The sequence below is a fragment of the Bos taurus genome, chromosome 5, assembly GCF_002263795.3.
Source record: "Bos taurus isolate L1 Dominette 01449 registration number 42190680 breed Hereford chromosome 5, ARS-UCD2.0, whole genome shotgun sequence".
Lineage (NCBI taxonomy): Eukaryota > Metazoa > Chordata > Mammalia > Artiodactyla > Bovidae > Bos > Bos taurus.
This window is the reverse complement of record NC_037332.1, coordinates 119,728,059-119,746,137: the sequence shown is the minus strand read 5'-3', so window position 1 is coordinate 119,746,137 and position 18,079 is coordinate 119,728,059. Positions and strand designations below refer to the sequence as shown.

Here is an 18,079-nt window from a genome sequence, read left to right as displayed (position 1 = left end):
GGCTGGCGGCCACCAGCACGCCCACATGGCCCTTCCTCAACCTCTTCTCTGCCCCCAGGTGGCCGACAGCAGAGGACGGGAAGACGCAGGCTCTCTGCAGTCGGAAAGGCAGCCCTGAGTCCCGGGGGACGGCACCTGCTCTGCACCGAGTTCTCTCTGCTCAGTCCAGTGACAGCCAGAGAGCGCACTGAGGGTGCTGACCCGGTGGGCCCCCGGCAGGGGAAGAGGGTCAGGAGACTGGGAGGAACCGGCCCAGAGGCGAAGCCGGACGAAGGTGGAGGCCTGTGAGCAAGCTGCTCAGGACATGGGAGAGCTGGGTTGAGGCGTCACACACCTGTCTGCTGCTTCCTGGGGCTCAGAGACTCCTCGGTTAACAGCACTGAGCCATTTCTTGACACAGGTACACACGTGTGTACCAACACGCAAAACAGAGGAGGAGACCTAGCACAGGCCTCCCGAGTCCCCACACCCGGGCCCAGGGGAAGCCAGGGTGGCCCCACCGTGCCTGGGGCTCCGTGAGAACGGACGCAGCTCTGTGGGTCCGGCACAGCAGGATGGGAAGGATGAACCAGGTGAGGTCACAGAGATGCCCACCCAGAGCACCCTCAGGAAGGCAGAGTGGGAGCCGAGGGGGACCGGGTGGCCCACTGGACCCTGCAGCCACACCAGGTACCCAAGCAGCCAAGACCTTGGGTGTCACCACACCCAAGCGGCGGGCGACACCACCTGCTCGTTTCAGAGAGGCCCCAGCCCATCAAAGTGACCAAAGGCCAGGAGGGGCAGGGAGGAGGCAGGGAGTGGCCTGGATGCTCTGTCCAGGGTTTAAGGCTTCCGTGAGCGCCACGGCTGGAGGCCAGCACAGGGACCTGAGAGGGTGTGGAACACAGGACCGGGGTCTCCGCTGCTGAGCAGGTGCGGGGCCCCAAAGCCAGGCAAGCAGGCCTCAAGAAGCAAGACCCTGAGTGCGCCTCAGCCCCGCCAGCAGCACAGCTGCCCCCGGCAGTGGGACCTGCGCTTGGAAACGAGGCCTCCCCGCAGCCCCGCTCTTACTGCGTGCGGTCGTTGGCTTCCCAGGCCTCCAGGATCCTCTGGACCAGGCAGCACTTCTGGAACAGCTGGGGACAGGCGGCAGCGGTCAGGTCAGCGGGCAGCACGCCCTGTCCGCCCACCCCCGGGCTGAGTGGGCTCAGCAGGCAGCACGCGGACACGCCAGCCCCGAGCTCCCTGTGGGCACACCTGACATCAGAGCCCAGCCCTAGGGTTCCCGCCACAGCCCCGGGCAGGTGCCACCCAGGGCCACCACAAGCAGACCCGCGTTCCACCCCATCCCCTCCCCTCGGCCGCCGCCTCCCGCTGGCCACGCCCCTGCTTTCCCTGTTCAGGACGGAGGCCACTAGCCGGGGCTGCCCCGCTTCTAGCCCTTCACAGCTCCCTGCCCGGAGAGTCTGTGCTGGGTCTCGGTCGCAGTCGCACCGTCTGGGAGGGCCCGAGCGCCGCCCCCTCGCCCTGTGACGCTCTCCCCACTGACGCTGCCTTTGCTGTCGCCCAGGTCAGGTCCGCAGGTGTGGCCCCTCAGGACTCCCTCCCAGGACTCTGGCCACAGACCCAGGGGCCCCCTGCCCAGCCCCTCCCGTCCCGGCCTCGCATCACCCACGGGGGGGCAGCACGGCTGACTCCCGGGGCCCAGAGTGTACCGCCGGGCTCCTTGGCTTGGGGACCACGTGTGCCACGTTCTGCTCTTCCCTCCCCTCCTTAGTGAGCGCCAAGGAGCACTTAGACCAACTCCCTGCAGGCCTGGCACTGGCCACGCAGGGCTTGCAGCCCCCAGAAGGCCGATCCCGGGGGCCTCGGGCTATCGGGAAAGACGGGAGAGCCATGCAGGGCCGCCACTCTCCCCAGAGGCTCACAGCCCCAGAAAGCCCCCCATAAGGATCAAGGCGCGTTTGCTCTTCCCCGGGCACTCCTGCCGCAGCAAAGACGTCATCTGGGGGCCACTCGCCACCACAGCCCAGATGAGCCAACTCGGGCAGCATCAGGGCTCCTCGGCACCCCTCCCAGACCCTCCACCCACGAGCACTGGGGTCTGGCAAGTGTGGACGCCTTCTTTGTGATCTCCCGTCTCGTGGTTTTAAAAGCAGAGCAGCCCACCCACATCACGTGAGGGTTAAGGACAGAACACAAGGCCCACAGCACTGCGTGTGCACACAGCCTGGGTGGACCTCAGGGCACACAGGACACACAGAGACTGGCAGGACACGGCAACCCACATGACCCCAGCTGGACTTACGTGGGTCACCATGGTGCCCTCAGGGAGGCTGCTGGCAGGCTGGGGGGCTGCTGGGTCCCCACTGGAGGGTGGAGGCTCCAGCGCGTCCTCGGGTCCACTGGCTGCGGCCCTGTCCTCCCGGGCAGCGTGGGACAGGATGGCGGCTATGCAGAGCTCCACTTGGAGGTGCAGGAAGTTATTCCAAGTGTACTTAAAAAACAGGTCCTGCAGAGATGGGACGAGGGACGCACCCAGGCTGTCTCCTGTGGGCGGAGCCTGAGGGGCCCCACTGTCTGGCCGCCTCCCACACTGCCCCCCTCCCACTCCGCCCTGACATCTGGCTGCAGGGCTTCTAGCAACTTCTGCAAAGAGCCACCTGCAACCCCTCCCCATCCAGCCCAGGCCGTGCTTCTGTCTCTAATCTCTGCTCCTGTCTGACCGCTTCCTGTGGGTCTGTTTTCCCCGCCCTAAGTGGGAGGTTTGGCCCATGGCAACTCAGCCTTACTCCCTCTCGGGTGTGTCTCCATGAAGCTGCAAGTTTCCTGTAAAATCACCTCCACTACACGATACACGTTTTGCTATGTCATATTTTTATCATCCTTCTTTTATTATCTTTGACCCACAAATCACTGGGAGCGTGAGCAATTCTCCACCCCCGGGGGGGCCATGAACAGGCGCCCGTGTGGACATTCCCCAGGGGCCTGGGTTGGAAGCCCCTGGCAGCTGAATGGGCAGTGGCTTCTCTCTCGAGGCCTCCTCCAGACTTGCCTGAGGTGAGCAGGCCGCACCGGCGAGGCGGGGAACGGGCACCCTCACCCACGCCCCGTGGCCACCTCACACCCAGCAGGGCTCACAGCAGCCAGCGTCCAGACCCCCTACTGCCCCCACGGAAGGAAGCCAGGTGCGCAGGGTGGAGAGACGGGGCGGGGGGACGGGGCACACGCCACCCCAGGGTGGGTTTGGGGCCTTCTTCCAGGCCGGGGGGTGGAAGGAGCTGGATAAAAGGAGGCAGCCTGTGGGCCTGCACAGCTCTGCTCCAGAGATGCAGTCTCCAGGCTTCACATCCTCTGCCTGTGTGACCTTGGGTGACAGGGAGGTTGCTTCATCTTCAACAGAGTCAGAACCACCTCCCTACACAGACCACACGACTTCACTGGTGAGTTCCACCAGACATTTAAAGAGGAAAGAACACCACCAATCTGCTCAAAGCTTCCCAAAGAACTGAAGAGGAGGGGGGCACGTGCTACCTGCTCCATCCTGAGGAGAGCATGCCCACACCAGTCATCACGGGGAAGAAAACTACAGCCCTACATCCTGATGAGCAGCAAGGCAGAAACCTCCACGGGGACGAACAACGCAGCAGCAACAACGGCGTGCTGTGACTAGGCGGGTAAATCCCCCAACACACGGGCGCGGCGCCACACGCAAGGCGGTGTGACACGCCACAGGGACAGAATGACGGGACAAACCTACACAGCCAGCTCAGCCGGCGCTGAGGCAGCATCTGACAAAATGCAATGCGTTTTCCTCACGGTGACAGGTGGAAACCGCCTCTGGTGGTGAACGTGCACAGGAGCACAGAATTGACACCACACACACGACACCGATGCTGAGAACACGACGGTCGCTGCTGGGCCGGCCGCGCGGGACAGTGGAGCCGCCTCCGACGCACGCTGCACACGCAGACCAACTCAAATGGACCAAAGACCCGGAAAAACTTAGACATAAAAAAAAAAAAAAAAACTTAGACGTAAACGCTCTTAGAAGAAAACCCAGCGGGAGGATGCAGGACAGTGGGTTTGGCCAGGCTCTTAGGTACAGGTGTGACGCCAAATGCTCAGGCAACAAAAGGAAAAAAAGATAAACCGAACTTGATCGAAATGGAAACCTTATGTGAGTCCAAGGACACTATCAAGAGACTGTCAACTCACACGACAGGAAAAAAGAACGCAAATCATACATCTAAGAGGTTAGCGTCAGAAAACATACAGAACTTCTTCAATTCAACAACAACAGAAAACAAACATCTCAATTCAAAATGGGCAGAGGACGTGAAGAGACATTTCTCCAAAAGATACTCAAACGGCCAGCAAGACACATGACAAGACGCCCAACATCACCGACTGCCAGCGTGAGGCGCGCTCAGCTGCTCAGTCACCACCAACTCTGTGGGACCCCATGGGCTGTATGGTCCACTAGGCCCCTCTGTCCACGGGATTTTCCAGATAATACTGGAGTGGGTTGCCATTTCCTACTCCAGGGATCTCTGCAACTCAGGGACTGAACTTGTGTCTCTGGTGCCTCCCGGATTGGCAGGTGGATTTACCACTGCGTCACCGGGAAACACAAATCAAAACACAGAGGACGCGCCTGGTGGCCCAGTGGTTAGGAACCTGTCTTCCAATGCAGGGGCCATGGGTTTGCTCCCTGCTCGGGGAACTAGTAATAACATCCCATATGCCAAGGGGCAGCTGAGTCTGCACCGCAACTGCTGAGCCCTTGCAACACAATTAAAGACTCTGCATTCTGTAACTGAGATCTGACACAACCAAATAAATATGAAAAAAAAAAAAAAAGGGGAGGTGGGGCTTCCCTGGTAACAGTGGTAAAGAATCCACCTGCCAACACAGAAGACGCAGGTTCAGCCCCTGATCCAGGAACACCCCACATGCTGCGGGGCAGGTGAGCCTGAGCACCGCAGCTACTGAAGCCTGAGCTCTGTGACGAGACGCCACCACGATGAAAAGCCTGTGCACCACAGCTGGAGAGCGGCCCCCACAGCCACTCAGACCCAGTGTAGCCAAACACAGAAATACACTTATTAAAAAGACACAAAATAGTGAGATGCCACCTGAAACCCGTCAGAATGGCTATTATCAAAAAAGCAGAAAGTGCGTGTAAGTGAGGCTGTGAAGGAATTGCTGGTGCGAATCCCACTGCCTCCAACAGCTGAACACAGAATTACTATGTGCTCCATCAACTCCACCCCTGGGGATGCAATGAGAGCAGGCATTCAGATTTCTTACACACCCACAGTTACAGGAGCATTTTCATGGGTTCTCAAGGCAAGAATACTGAAGTGGTTTGCCATTCCCTTCTCCACTGGACCACGTTTTGTCAGAACTCTCCACCGTGACCCGTCCATCTTGGGTGGCCCTACACGGCATGGCTCATAGTTTCACTGAATTAGACACGGCTGTGGTCCGTGAGAGCAGACTGGCTAGTTTTCTGTGATGTGGTTTTCAGTCTGTCTGCCCTCTGATGGATGAGGATAAGAGGCTTAGGGAACCTTCCTGATGGGAGAGACTGACTGAGGGGGAAACTGGCTCTTGTTCTGATGGGTGGGGTCATGCTCAGTAAACCTTTAATCCAATTTTCTGTTGATGGGCAGGGCTGTGTTCCTTCCCTGTTATTTAACCCGGGGCCAAACTATGGTGGAAGTGATGAAGATAAGACCTCCTTCAAAAGGTCCCATGCAGGCACCGCCACACTCAGCGCCCCCGACCCTGAGCAGGCCAGCTGCGACCCACGCCTCCACCAGAGACGCCTGGACACTCACGGGCAAGGCTGGGTCAGTCTCTCGTGGGGGCACCACTCCTTTCTCCCGGGTCCTGGCGCACCAGGTTCTGTTTGCGCCCTCCCAGAGCCTGCTTCCCGAGTCCTGTGTAAGTTCTGGAGGCTCTGTGGTGGGGTTAGGGCGACCTCCTCCAAGAGGGCTTGTGCCACACCCAGGTCTGCTGCACCCAGAGCCCGTCCCTGCAGCAGGCCACCGCTGACCCTACCTTGTTGTGGAGCACAACCAACTGTGGGAAATTCTGAAAGAGATGGGAACACCAGACCACCTGACCTGACTACTGAGAAATCTTCGTGGAGGTCAGGAAGCAAGTTAGAACTGGACATGGAACAACAGACTGGTTCCAAACAGGAAAAGGAGTACGTCAAGGCCGTATATTGTCACCCTGCTTGTTTAACTTATGTGCAGAGTATATCTTAAGAAACGCTGGGCTGTATGAAGCACAAGCTGGAATGAAGATTGCTGGGAGAAATATCAGTAACCTCAGACATGCAGATGACACCACCCTTATGGCAGAAAGTGAAGAAGAACTAAAGAGACTCTTGATGAAAGAGGAGAGTGGAAAAGTTGGCTTAAAAGTCAGCATTCAGAAAACTAAGATCATGGCATCTGGTTCCATCACTTCATGGCAAATAGATGGGGAAACAGTGGAAACAGTGACAGACTTTATCTTTTGGGGCTCCAAAATCACTGCAGATGGTGGCTGCAGCCGTGAAATTAAAAGACGCTTGCTCCTTGGAAGCAAAGTTACGACCAACCTAGAAAGCATGTTAAAAAGCAAAGACATTACTTTACCAACAAAGATCCATCTAGTCAAGGCTATGGTTTTTCCAGTACTCGTGTATGGATGTGAGAGTTGAACCACAAAGAAAGCTGAGGGCTGAAGGATCGATGCTTTTGAACTGTGGTGTTGGAGAAGACTCTTGAGAGTCTCTTGGACTGCAGGGAGATCCAACCAATCCATCCTAAAGGAAATCTGTCCTGGGTGTTCATTGGAAGGATTGATGCTGAGGCTGAAGCTCCAATACTTAGGCCACCTCATGCGAAGAGTTGACTCATTGGAAAAGACCCTGATGCTGTGAAAGACTGAAGGAGGAGGAGGAGGGGACAACAGAGGGTGAGATGGTTGGCTGGCATCACTGACTCTATGGACATGAGTCTGAGTAAACTCCGGGAGTTGGTGATGGACAAGGAGGCCTGGCGTGCTGCAGTCCATGCGGTCACAAAGAGTCAGACGCAACTGAGCAACTGAACAGGAGCATTATTTAAAATGGCCATAACGAGGACTTCTGTGGCAGTCTACTTCCAAAGCAGGGGGCACAGGTCTGACCCCTGGTCGGGGAACTAAGACCCCACACGCCATGCCTCGTGACCCAAATGAAAACTAAGTATACAAATTAGTTTAAAAAATGGCCAAAATGTGGAAGCGACCCATTGTCCATCTGTGTGTGGATGGATAAACAGAACGTAATCTACAAAACGAACTATCATTCCACCTTAAAAGAAAGAGACTACAACACGCGCTACAGCAGAGGTGACATCACCCGAAGTGAAACAAGCAGAAGGAGCACAGAGGCCAGAGCCCAGCCACACAGGCCAGTGGGCCAGTCAGAGCCACAGACAGGAGGCAGGAGGGTGGGGCCGGGGAGGGTGGGAGGAGGAGGACCGAGTGTGTGACGGTCAGTCTGAGAAGATGAGCACGGCCTGGACCAAGAGGTGACGGCTGTACCACAACGTGAGCAACGAACCACATCAGTGACAGTTGCTGCAACGGTGTATCTCACGTTATATGTGGGTGTTTTGCCAGGATCAAAGAAAAGTGAAAAGTAGGAGAGAGAGAATCTGCTTTCGAGGAGGGGAGCGGAAATGAGGCCTTTCCCAGCTGCCCTCTGACCCACGTCTGAGCTCCACGGTCACAGCAAAGCCCAGGGACTTTGCCTGAGGCAGGCGGTCCTTCAGGCCCAGTTCCAAGGTGGCTCCTTGTGGGAGGAAGACGATGGCTCTTCAGGCTGTTTCAGGCTGAAGAGCTACAACGTTCTGAGGCAGCAACGAGAAAGGGGAGGCCTGTCTCCCCACCACCTCTGCTTTCAGGGCAGCCCTGTGTGAACCGACACTGAGGCAGGGCCTGGGGGCAGGACGTGTCTCAGCGCAGCCTCCCTTAGGCGGGCCTGGCCCGGGGCTGGCCCCGTTCCTGACCGGTGCCCGCAGGCGCACTCACCAGCAGCAGCCCCATGGTGTCCAGCCGGCAGAGCTCCTGGTTGATGCTGGGTGTGCCCGTGTGCAACAGAGCGGCCACGAGGCGGGCGCTGTGCAGGCGCGCGTTGCCCAGGGGCTCCTCCAGCACGCCGACGGTGGTCAGGATGGCTGCTTTCTGTGAACACAGAAGCACCGCCAGTTCAAGCCTGTGCCCACCTGTGGGCTTCATTTAGCTCAGGAGCCCAATGTCAAAGGACCAGGGCCACTGCTGTGTGGCGTGGCCTAGCCGGGGAGGAGCCCTCAAGGTGGTCTGCAGGAGGAGACAGGGAGTCGGTCAGGTGAAGAGCCTCGGCGCTTCCCTCAGGGCTCACAGAGTGGCCCCGGGCGGGCTGCTGCTGCTGGGAGCCCGGGGCCCCCTGGTCTCAGCCGGCCAGCCACACGGGTGTGACCTGAGCTCATGACAGAGGAGACTGATGACAAAGCTGGCCACGTGACAGGGTCATCCTGCATGCAGTCCACCTTTTCATTAGCAGAATGCTCCAGAATCCCTGCCTTCACAGGCCCTCCTTTCCAGTGGGAAGCAGACCACAAGCAGGTGGGTAAACAGAGCAGGCGGCACAGGAGAGCACAGACGGTGCAGAGGAGGCCGCCCAGAGCAGCTGGGCGGGTGCGCAGCCCTGGCTATGCTGAAGGACCAAGGGGCGAAGAAGTGGGCCTTCCTCAGTGTCGCCAGCTCTGCCCAGAGCTGCTCAGCGGAGCTATGGGGCTCCCTGGGGACCCCCTGACCCTTGGCGGGGTGTCCCCCACACAGAGGCTGAGCCTACAGTGTACCTGGGCCTTGGGCAACCCCTTACCAGAAGGCAGGAGTCATCTGGGGGTCAGTGAACCGCACTACTCCCAGGCCTCCCGAAAGAGAAGACAGACACTCAGCAGATGGGGCTTGAGTGTGTCCGCCATTGCGGGCAACGCATGAGGTCCTCACCTCGCCAGCAACCCCACCCACAAGGTCGCCTCTGCTCAGGACGCCTACCTTGGGTGGACTGAGCAGAAGCTGGTGGAAGTCCTTCAGCCGCGGCTCGATGCCACGCAGGACACCAGGGCTGACGGTGCACGGCCTGTCCAGTCCCTGAGAGCAGGAGTCCAGCAAGCCCTCTGACCTGTGGATCAGAAGCGGCTGGACGCAGGGATGCCCCCATGCTCGTCTTGGGGGGCTGCTGACTGCACGGGAGGCGGGGCAGGCGGGCCGCGGCATCACAGCCCCATGAGCTCGGCTCCCTCCTCCCGCCTCAAAGACCTTCCTGCTGACCCCTCTTCGCCAGAGACACAGACAGGACTGGCCACACCCCCCTTTTGGCTTTTTTATATAAACAGTGTTTCCAGTCACAAAAGGAATACATAGTCGTTATAGAATACAATGTTTAAATACACGAAAGGATGAAAATACCAAAGAAAGCCAGCGGCAGTCTCTTCCCAATGGTGCTGCTGTCCCTGCGCTGCAGGCAAGGCCTCGACCAGAGGCCCCACTTCCTGCGCGAAGGGCCCAGCCTCCCTGGGCTCATGTAGATAAAACATCAATATTCTGGCTGCTGAACCAGAAAAAATGATGATAACGTCATAATTCTAGTTTTAGGTAATAAATATGTATTGGTTACCAGAGTGAGAAAGAGAAACTGCCAACAATCTCACCATTGAAACTAAGTCAATTTCTTGTCATTTTCTGGTTTTCTCTTTCTTTAAAAAACAAACAAATGGCACGGGCTGCAGTGAAGCCCCTCCAGAGCAAGGACGTGAGGGGACTGCGGTCTCCTTGGGGGTCAGACCGCCAGCAGCGCGCGCGGCAGGGCAGGCGGAAGTGCGCACGCACCACGCGCTGCAGGGACGCACGTGCGCACAAACGCTCTGCAGACTGGAGACGGGCTTCCTGTGGGCTGAGGCGGGAACGTGACTGATGGCGAAGGTCAAAGGAGACTTGGCCCCTGCCGTAGGGTTTATCTTTCAACGAGAAAAGTATCCCCAGGATTACCTGTGTAACTAAAAATATTAAAAACGCCGACAGCCCAGCCCAGCCACTGCCCTGGGCCTCAGGCCACTGAAGGGGCAGCTCTTCCCTCTCGGGGGACACTCACCCCGCCCGCCTGGGCTCCAGCAGGGTAAGTAACACCTGCGTCCCGCTGACGAGGCAGAGCTCGGTCTGCACTCCATCAAACATGTTCCTCAGCAGCTGCTCCACGCACTCCTGCCTGTAGGACACGCACGCGGTCACGGCCCGGTGGGGAGACACACAGACCCCACCCCCACCAGAGGAGCAGCACCCTGAACCCCAGAGGGGCCCTACTTGGGGCTCACGCTGAGCACCCAGGGTCCTCAGGACACAGCTGCCCCAGGGCCCGCACTCTCTGGACCTGCCAGGAGACCCCCAGAGACCCCTCCCCTGAGGAAGAGGCCCATCAAGGTAACCCTGGGTAGGGGCGAGCTCCTGAGAAGTGATCAGAGGCAGCGGCATCCCTAACCCCCGCCCCCAGGCCCGCAGCGCTGCGGCCCACACTCACGACTCCAGCACCGTGAGGAGGGGGTCTGGCTGCGGAGCCTCCAGCAGCTGGCTGCCCTGCTCCCTGCCCAGCCGGATGATGTCACAGAGCGTCTGGGAAGCGTTGGACTGCCTCTGCAAGATGGGCACGCAGAGCCACCCTCAGGGCCAGCCTCTGCCCACAGGGTGCAGACCTGGCCGCCCCTCAAGAGCGCACACTGGGCCTTGGTGGGCAAGTGCGCCCTGCAGACCCTGCTCCAGGTCTCTGCTTTAGATCAGTAAGTGGCTATTAATACACAGGGTGAGTCCTGTGAGCTAATGAAAACAGGAAAGTTACTACAGAGAACCCAGAGAACTCAGCTTTTCTATGGAAATACGAAGGCCCTGAAAACGCAGACTCTTTGACGCGGAGCACCGTGTGGGAGCACCGTGTGGGGTGAGGCTGAGGCAGATGAACAGCATCAGAGGAAGACTCAGCTGCCGGCTCCGAGCAGGCAGCATCACAGGCCCAACCCTGACGTGCGTGGCACAGGGGACGGGGCTGCAGGACGCATTCTATGGCTCTTTCAGGGCAAACGAGGGCAGCCAGGCGCCCCCAGGCCTGCAGAGGAGCCAGTCGGCACCCAGCGCTCACCCCAATCTGGAGCTCAGCAGCCCTTGCCCGCTGCCCGGTCAGCGCGTGGGCAGCACGGCCCACACAGCACAGCCAGGCAGCGGCCGAGGCAAGACCACGCTCTCCAGGCACGGAGAACGTGCGCAGCTGTCCAGAGTGGGGATGCCTCTCGGGCTCCACCCGACACCCACAGGGACACCACAGGAGAAGGGGGCCACCCCACAGGCTTCCTCCAGGGCTCAAGCCCTTGGACGCCCCCCTTGGGAGCAAGAAGCGGCCAGTGAGGACCGTCCCCGAGAGGGGTGCCTGGGCCAGAGGAGCAGCAGCTGTGAGCTGCCTGCAGAGCTGGGGGGCACGGAGCTGAGGGCAGCCTCGGACAGCAGCCCTCAAGAAACTCAGTCCTGCCAAGCCCCCAGGGGCAGATCCTGAGATGATCACAGTCTTATGAGAGACCCTGGGCAGAGGACCTGTGACCCTGGCCCATAAAAACTGAGATAAAAAATACTGTTACAAGCAATTAATGTTTGGGGTAATCTGTCACTTAGCCATAGATAACTAACACAATTCTTTTCAAACTGATTTTTTATAACATGTATGCTTTATGTTTTAGAGAAAAACTGTCTAGAAGTCAGTGCCTGATTAAAGGAAGAGGAGAACTCGTCCGTCCACATCTGAGGAGGAGTGGCCTGCCCTCAGACAGTGCCGGAGAGCGCCCGCGGCCGCCCTGAGCTGGGCTCCTGCCCCAAGGTGGCTCCGTGAGCCCCTACTCACGTCTTCATCCTGACTCGGATGGATCAGCTCCACGAGTCTCTGAATGGTCTTCTCTTCATTAAGCCACTGAAAGGGAAACGGAGGCGTGTCAGTGACCGCTCACATCTGACTGAATGGAAGGGAAGTCCAGGCTCTAGCACAGACACCTCACCACACCGGCATGTCCCCAGGCCCAGCAAGCACAGGCAGTGGCCGAGTTCTGGAGTGACCCGAAGATGCCAAGAGGAGGGAGGCCCCGTCCACATGCGCCCGTGGTTCACTCGAGCACTGCTCACAGGACACCCCCGCGGCAGAGCCAGGAGCCCCTTGCTGGGGCCTGGGGGTGCGCTCCCGCACACAGCCCAGCTGCTCCCAGCGGCACTTGGGCCTTCCAGAGCAGCCCGGCTCCTCCCCACACTTCCTTATCCACAACAGGCTCAACGTGTCCAGGGCAGGGCTCCCACCAGCTCCTAACAATGCTGATGTTCACGCCGTGCTAACCAAGCCACAGCAGCTCCTAGAGTTCGTTCTTGGTGGGCGGCTGTTCCGTGATGAAGTGAGCTATGAACCTGAGAGTGGCACCTGTCAACGCCAGGAGCTGGAGACTGGCCAGAAGGCCGGCGGCTTACTCATCCTACTTTAAACTACAAACACAGCCTGCCGATCAACAGCTTACAGTGACTGGCACAGATCTCCTGGGCTCCCCGGCCGAGCGCCCTCTCTTTTCTGGGAAGCCCAGGGAGCCGTGGGGGGCGCCTCACTGCGAGAGCGTCAGGACCGACAGCAGGCCAACTCCAGTCTGCGTGAACTCTCTACGTGGAGCCCGGAAGGCAAGTGCTTCCTCTCGGGCAGGCGCCTGGGCGCAGGACGAGCGCCCAACAGAGCCCTGGCAGCCTCCTGGTGGGGAGGCGCAAGAAAGGCAGCCCCCTTCTGCTCTCTGCTCATGAATGGATCGAGGCAAGACAAGAGAACAGGTGCAGAGGACAGACCCCGCCTCAAACACAAGCCACCATGAGAACCTCTGAGGGCCCAGCCAGGAGGGAAGGTCTTGCTGGGTGGAAAGCCGGGTGCTGGGCACCCCAGTGCTGCTCCGCCAGCCCCCGCCTCCCTACGCCAGGCGCTCAGTCCACAGGCAGAGGAGCTGCAGACCGCGCAGACGGGGAGGAGGAGCCCACACACTCACGTGCAGGACTTCCTGCCGGAGCCCGACAGGCTCCACGCAGCTGACCAGGCGCAGCAGCAGGTCCATGAGGGCCGACGTGCCGATGTGCTTCAACACCAGGCTGATGAACTTGTCCTTTTTCCTCAGGAACGCAATCACCTGCAACCAGATGAACCCTGAGAGGCGAGCGGGGCAAGCCCTGACCCTAGGAAACACTGTCTTCCCCCGAGAACTGCCACAGAAAGATTCATTTTCAGCAACACTGAGCAGAAATAATGGAAAGACGTGGAAAGAGTTGTAAGAAAGACGCCCTCAGTGACAGGCAGAGACCTGAGCACAGACAAGTCCAGGAGGCAGTGGGGAGCCTGAGAGGGTCCTGGGCTGGTAGAATTTCCCCCACACAGCCTGGGCACTGATGGGGCCCAAACACCTGAGTGAGATGGCACAGTGACCACTCCATATGCACTGCCTCAGGTCTTCCCAGCAGAAATGACCAGTGCAGAAAGAGCTGACAGTCCCTGGACACGAGTCACAAATCCGGAAAGCTGACAGGCCCCATAGATGGCAGAAGGGACAGGACAGGAGGGTGGAGGGGCAGCTGGCGGGTGGCTGAACACAGATGGCTGGGAAGGGCCCATGAAGAGGTCTTCTTGACCACCGAAGAAAGGGGCCTTCGAGTTCAGGCCACTGCACTGAGGCAGACCCAGGGCTCTACCGGGGCCATGGGGACATGCGGGAGGCAGGGGGTCCCAACCATCCTCATTCTGGAAGTGAATCGGGGAGGAGAGGAAGGAGGAGGAAGAGAGAGAAGAGAGGCGATGGGGAGCGGGCGGACTGGTATTTGAAAAGAGAGAAACAGGAGGCAGCAAGATGGCTCCAGGAACACCCCTGTGCACCTACAGACATTGTTACAAGAGCACATCAGGAACAAGTTTATGCCAAATTCTATAAATTTTAAAAGATAAATTTCTTTGAGAAACACACTTATGTAAACTGACAGAAAAAAAAAAAAAACAAACAAACTGGAGTTCTAGGGTGTCAAGAGAAACAAAATCTATAATTAAAAGCGTCCCCATACAGAAAACTCCAGACTGCAGTGGCTTTACTAGAGAATTCTGTCAAACATTTGAAGAAAAATATCCCCATCTTATGCAGGACTCCTCCGGGGAACATAAAGTGAGAGAATATGCCCCATATCATTGTATGAGGACATAAAATCTTGGTTCCAAAACTTGCTGTGGGCACTTGAAGAAAAGGCAGTGATGGAAGGACCCACTGTCGTGCACTCTGCTCAGCGCTCTCGAACGGCCCGTGTGGGCAAAGAAGCTGAGTGGACGCATGTATGCGCACGCTGCTTTGCTGTGCGCCTGAAACTAACACAATACTAAACCAACTATACCCCGATAAAAGTTTTCTTTTAAAGGAAATTATAAGCCAACCTCACTGATGGAAACAGATAAAAAATTCTTTAAAAAAAAGGCAATATGAAAAAAAGCATAATGTATCACCATCAAGTTGAATGTATTCCAGGAAATCGACAATTATCTTAGTAAAGTTTCTCAATAAAAAGACAGAATAACATGAAAATATAAAGCACCTAAGAATAAACATAACAAAAAATATTTAAGACTGATTCCCTGAGAACGAGGTTACTGAGAGAAATTAAAGAAGCCCCAACTTCTCAGCTTTTCCCTACAGTACAAAAGCAGCCACAGATAATATGTAAATAAATGGGAGGTGATGAAATTCCAGTTGAGCTATTTCAAATCCTAAAAGATAATGCTGTGAAAGTGATGCTCTGTCTGCACTGGTCATTTCTGCTAGGAAGACCTGAGGCAGTGCATATTGAGTGCTGCACTCAGTATGCCAGCAAATCTGGAAAACTCAGCAGTGGCCACAGGACTGGAAAAGGTCAGTTTTCATTCCAATCCCAAAGAAAGGCAATGCCAAAGAATGCTCATACTGCTACTGCTAAGTCACTTCAGTCGTGTCCGACTCTGTGTAACCCCATAGACAGCAGCCCACCAGGCTCCCCTGTCCCTGGGATTCTCCAGGCAAGAATACTGGAGTGGGTTGCCATTTCCCTACTACCACATAATTGCACTCATCTCACAAGCTAGTAAAGTAATGCTTAAAATTCTCCAAGCCAGGCTTCAGCAATACGTGAACCGTGAACTTCCAGATGTTCAAGCCGGTTTTAGAAAAGGCAGAGGAACCAGAGATCAAATTGCCAACATCCGCTGGATCATCGAAAAAGCAAGAGAGTTCCAGAAAAACATCTATTTCTGCTTTACTGACTATACCAAAGCCTTTGACTGTGTGGATCACAATAAACTGTGGAAAATTCTGAAACAGATGGGAATACCAGACCACCTGACCTGCCTCTTGAGAAATCTGTATGCAGGTCAGGGAGCAACGGTTAGAACTGGACATGGAACAAAAGACTGGTTCCAAATAGGAAAAGGAGTACATCAAGGTTGTATACTGTCACCCTGCTTGTTTAACTTATATGCAGAGTATATCATGAGAAACGCTGGGCTGGAAGAAGCACAAGCTGGAATCAAGATTGCGGGGAGAAATATCAATAACCTCAGATATGCGGATGATACCACCCTTATGGCAGAAAGTGAAGAACTAAAGAGCTTCTGGATGAAAGTGAAAGAGGAGAGTGAAAAAGTTGGCTTAAAGCTCAACATTGAGAAAACTAAGATCATGGCATCTGGTCCCATAACTTCATGGCAAATAGATGGGCAAAGAGTGGAAACAATGTCAGACTTTATTTTTTTGGGCTCCAAAATCACTGCAAATGGTGATTGCAGCCATGAAATTAAAAGGCGCTTACTCCTTGGAAGGAAAGTTATGACCAACCTGGACAGGATATTAAAAAGCAGAGACATTACTTTGTCAACAAAGGTCCGTCAAGTCAAGGCTATGGTTTTTTCCAGTGGTCATGCATGGATGTGAGAGTTGGACTATAAAGAAAGCTGAGCGCAGAAGAATTGATGCTTTTGAACTGTTGTGTTGGAGAAGACTCTTGAGAGTCCCTCGGACTGCAAGGATATCCAATCAGTCCATCCTAAAGGAGATCAGTCCTGGGTGTTCATTGGAAGGACTGATATTGAAGCTGAAACTCCAATACTTTGGCCACCTGATGCGGAGAGCTGACTCATTTGAAAAGACCCTGATGCTGGGAAAGATTAAGGGCAGGAGGAGAAGGGGACGACAGAGAATGAGATGGTTGGATGGCATCACCGACTTGATGGACATGGGTTTGGGTGGACTCCGGGAGTTGGTGATGGACAGGGAGGCTTGGCGTGCTGCGGTCCATGGGGTCATAAAGAGTCGGACACGACTGAGCAACTGAACTGAACTGAAAACAATAAAGCTTCTATAAAATAATACAGAGTATCTTTATGATTTTGAAGTAGATAAAAGTTTAACGGACAAAACAAACAAAAAAACCAACCATAAATAAAGAGTTATGATTTGCACTACATGAAAATCAGATACTCTGTTGATTAAAAAATAGAGTAAAAACCAAAAAAAAAAACAAAAACCCAACCCCAAAAACCAGCAAACAGAGTAGGAAATGATGTTTGCAACACAAAATCAACAAAGGGAGAATTCCCTAGCAGTCCAGTGGTTCAAACTTGAGATTCCATTGCCAAGGGCATAGGTTCAATCTCCGGTAGGGGAATAAAGATCTGGTAAGCTATGTGGCACAGCCGAAAAAAAATCAGAGGACTTGTATCCACAAAATAGACAACTGCTACAAATGAAAAGAAAACAGAGAGGCTGAAAGAAAATGGGCAAGAGATCTCACACAAAAAATATCCAAATGGCTGATTAATATACAAAAAGGTGCTCATCCTCAGCAGTCACCGAAGTGATGCAAATTAAAACCACAGTGCTGTTATCTACAACTATCAGAAAAGCTGAAGTAAACCGACTGATCCCATTAAAGGCTGGAGAGGAAGTGCAGCAGCAGGAACCGTGCTCTGCTGCTGGGACTGCAAACAGCCTCAGGCACTTTCACTTTAGCCACGCATGCTGCCCACCTGATGTAACACCAGGAGAAAGGAAGTCTTCATGCTTCCGAGACTCACAATGCAGTGCTTACAGAACCAACACGCTGTCTGGGGTTTGTTCTGAAACTGAGTACTGGGGACGGTGAGCAGGGGCGGGAGATGAAAGACTGACATGCTGGCTCCTGAAGCGGGCGCTGGGCAAGGCGCCTGCACACTGCACAGCCGTTCCGGGACGTGTGCGGTGCATGGTGCCGAAGCATGCCAGGGCGGTCTGGGGCAGGCGCACCCGTCGTGCCCAGAAGAACCATGCTCCAGCTCAGTGAGGTGAGCTCACCCCACGCTCTACAGGAACCTGTAACTGGCATTCGTTTCATTTTTTGGCTGCACCACGCGGCTTACAGATCTTAGCCACCTACAGTGGACACAGAGTCCTATCCACTGGACAGAGGAGAACTTCCTTTTATTTATTTGAAACAACAAGTGCCCTAGACACAAAGAAGTGATCCCCAGGTGGCGCCAGTGGTAAAAAGTCCACCCGTCAGTCAGGAGACGCAGGTTCCACCCAAGTCAGGAAGATTCCCCAGGGAAGGAGATGCTACCACTCCGGTATTCTCGCCTGGAAAATCCCATGGACAGAGGAGGCTGGCTATAGTCCATGGGGTTGCAAAGAGCTGGGCACGACTGAGAACCCATGCATGGTATAAACACAGATGCAACAGCAGGAATCCTACGGTCCTAGCACGACGCAAGCAGGGCCTGGGCCTCACGGTGGGACCGGTCAGCGAGAGGGCAAGCCGGCCTCGCCTGGGGCCTGTGCCCCTCGCGAACAGCGCTAGTGCTGCTCATCCAGAGCAGGCCCGCGGCCCTCTCTCGGGAAGCCAGCTTCTTCATCCACCCCGGCTCCCACAGCAGCAGCCACGCGGCTCCAGGTGTGTCCCTCGGAACAGTCAGAACCGCCCTCCA

The 18,079-nt window shown here is 55.9% G+C and overlaps 1 protein-coding gene across 9 annotated transcripts in view; it reads right to left on the bottom strand.

Annotated features, from left to right (window-relative positions):
- The window catches only part of PPP6R2 (protein phosphatase 6 regulatory subunit 2), a 61,844-nt gene that overhangs the window by 6,331 nt on the left and 37,434 nt on the right, over window positions 1-18,079 (bottom strand). For all 9 annotated transcript variants that reach the window (XM_059887233.1, XM_024992888.2, XM_024992885.2 and 6 more), the window contains 8 exons: window positions 13,110-13,247; window positions 11,948-12,013; window positions 10,586-10,698; window positions 10,163-10,276; window positions 9,067-9,193; window positions 8,059-8,211; window positions 2,288-2,491; window positions 1,051-1,115 (listed from right to left, as the gene is read on the bottom strand). In XM_059887233.1, coding sequence (XP_059743216.1) covers window positions 1,051-1,115; window positions 2,288-2,491; window positions 8,059-8,211; window positions 9,067-9,193; window positions 10,163-10,276; window positions 10,586-10,698; window positions 11,948-12,013; window positions 13,110-13,247 — 980 coding nt within the window. The remainder of the gene's footprint in view (window positions 1-1,050; window positions 1,116-2,287; window positions 2,492-8,058; window positions 8,212-9,066; window positions 9,194-10,162; window positions 10,277-10,585; window positions 10,699-11,947; window positions 12,014-13,109; window positions 13,248-18,079) is intronic.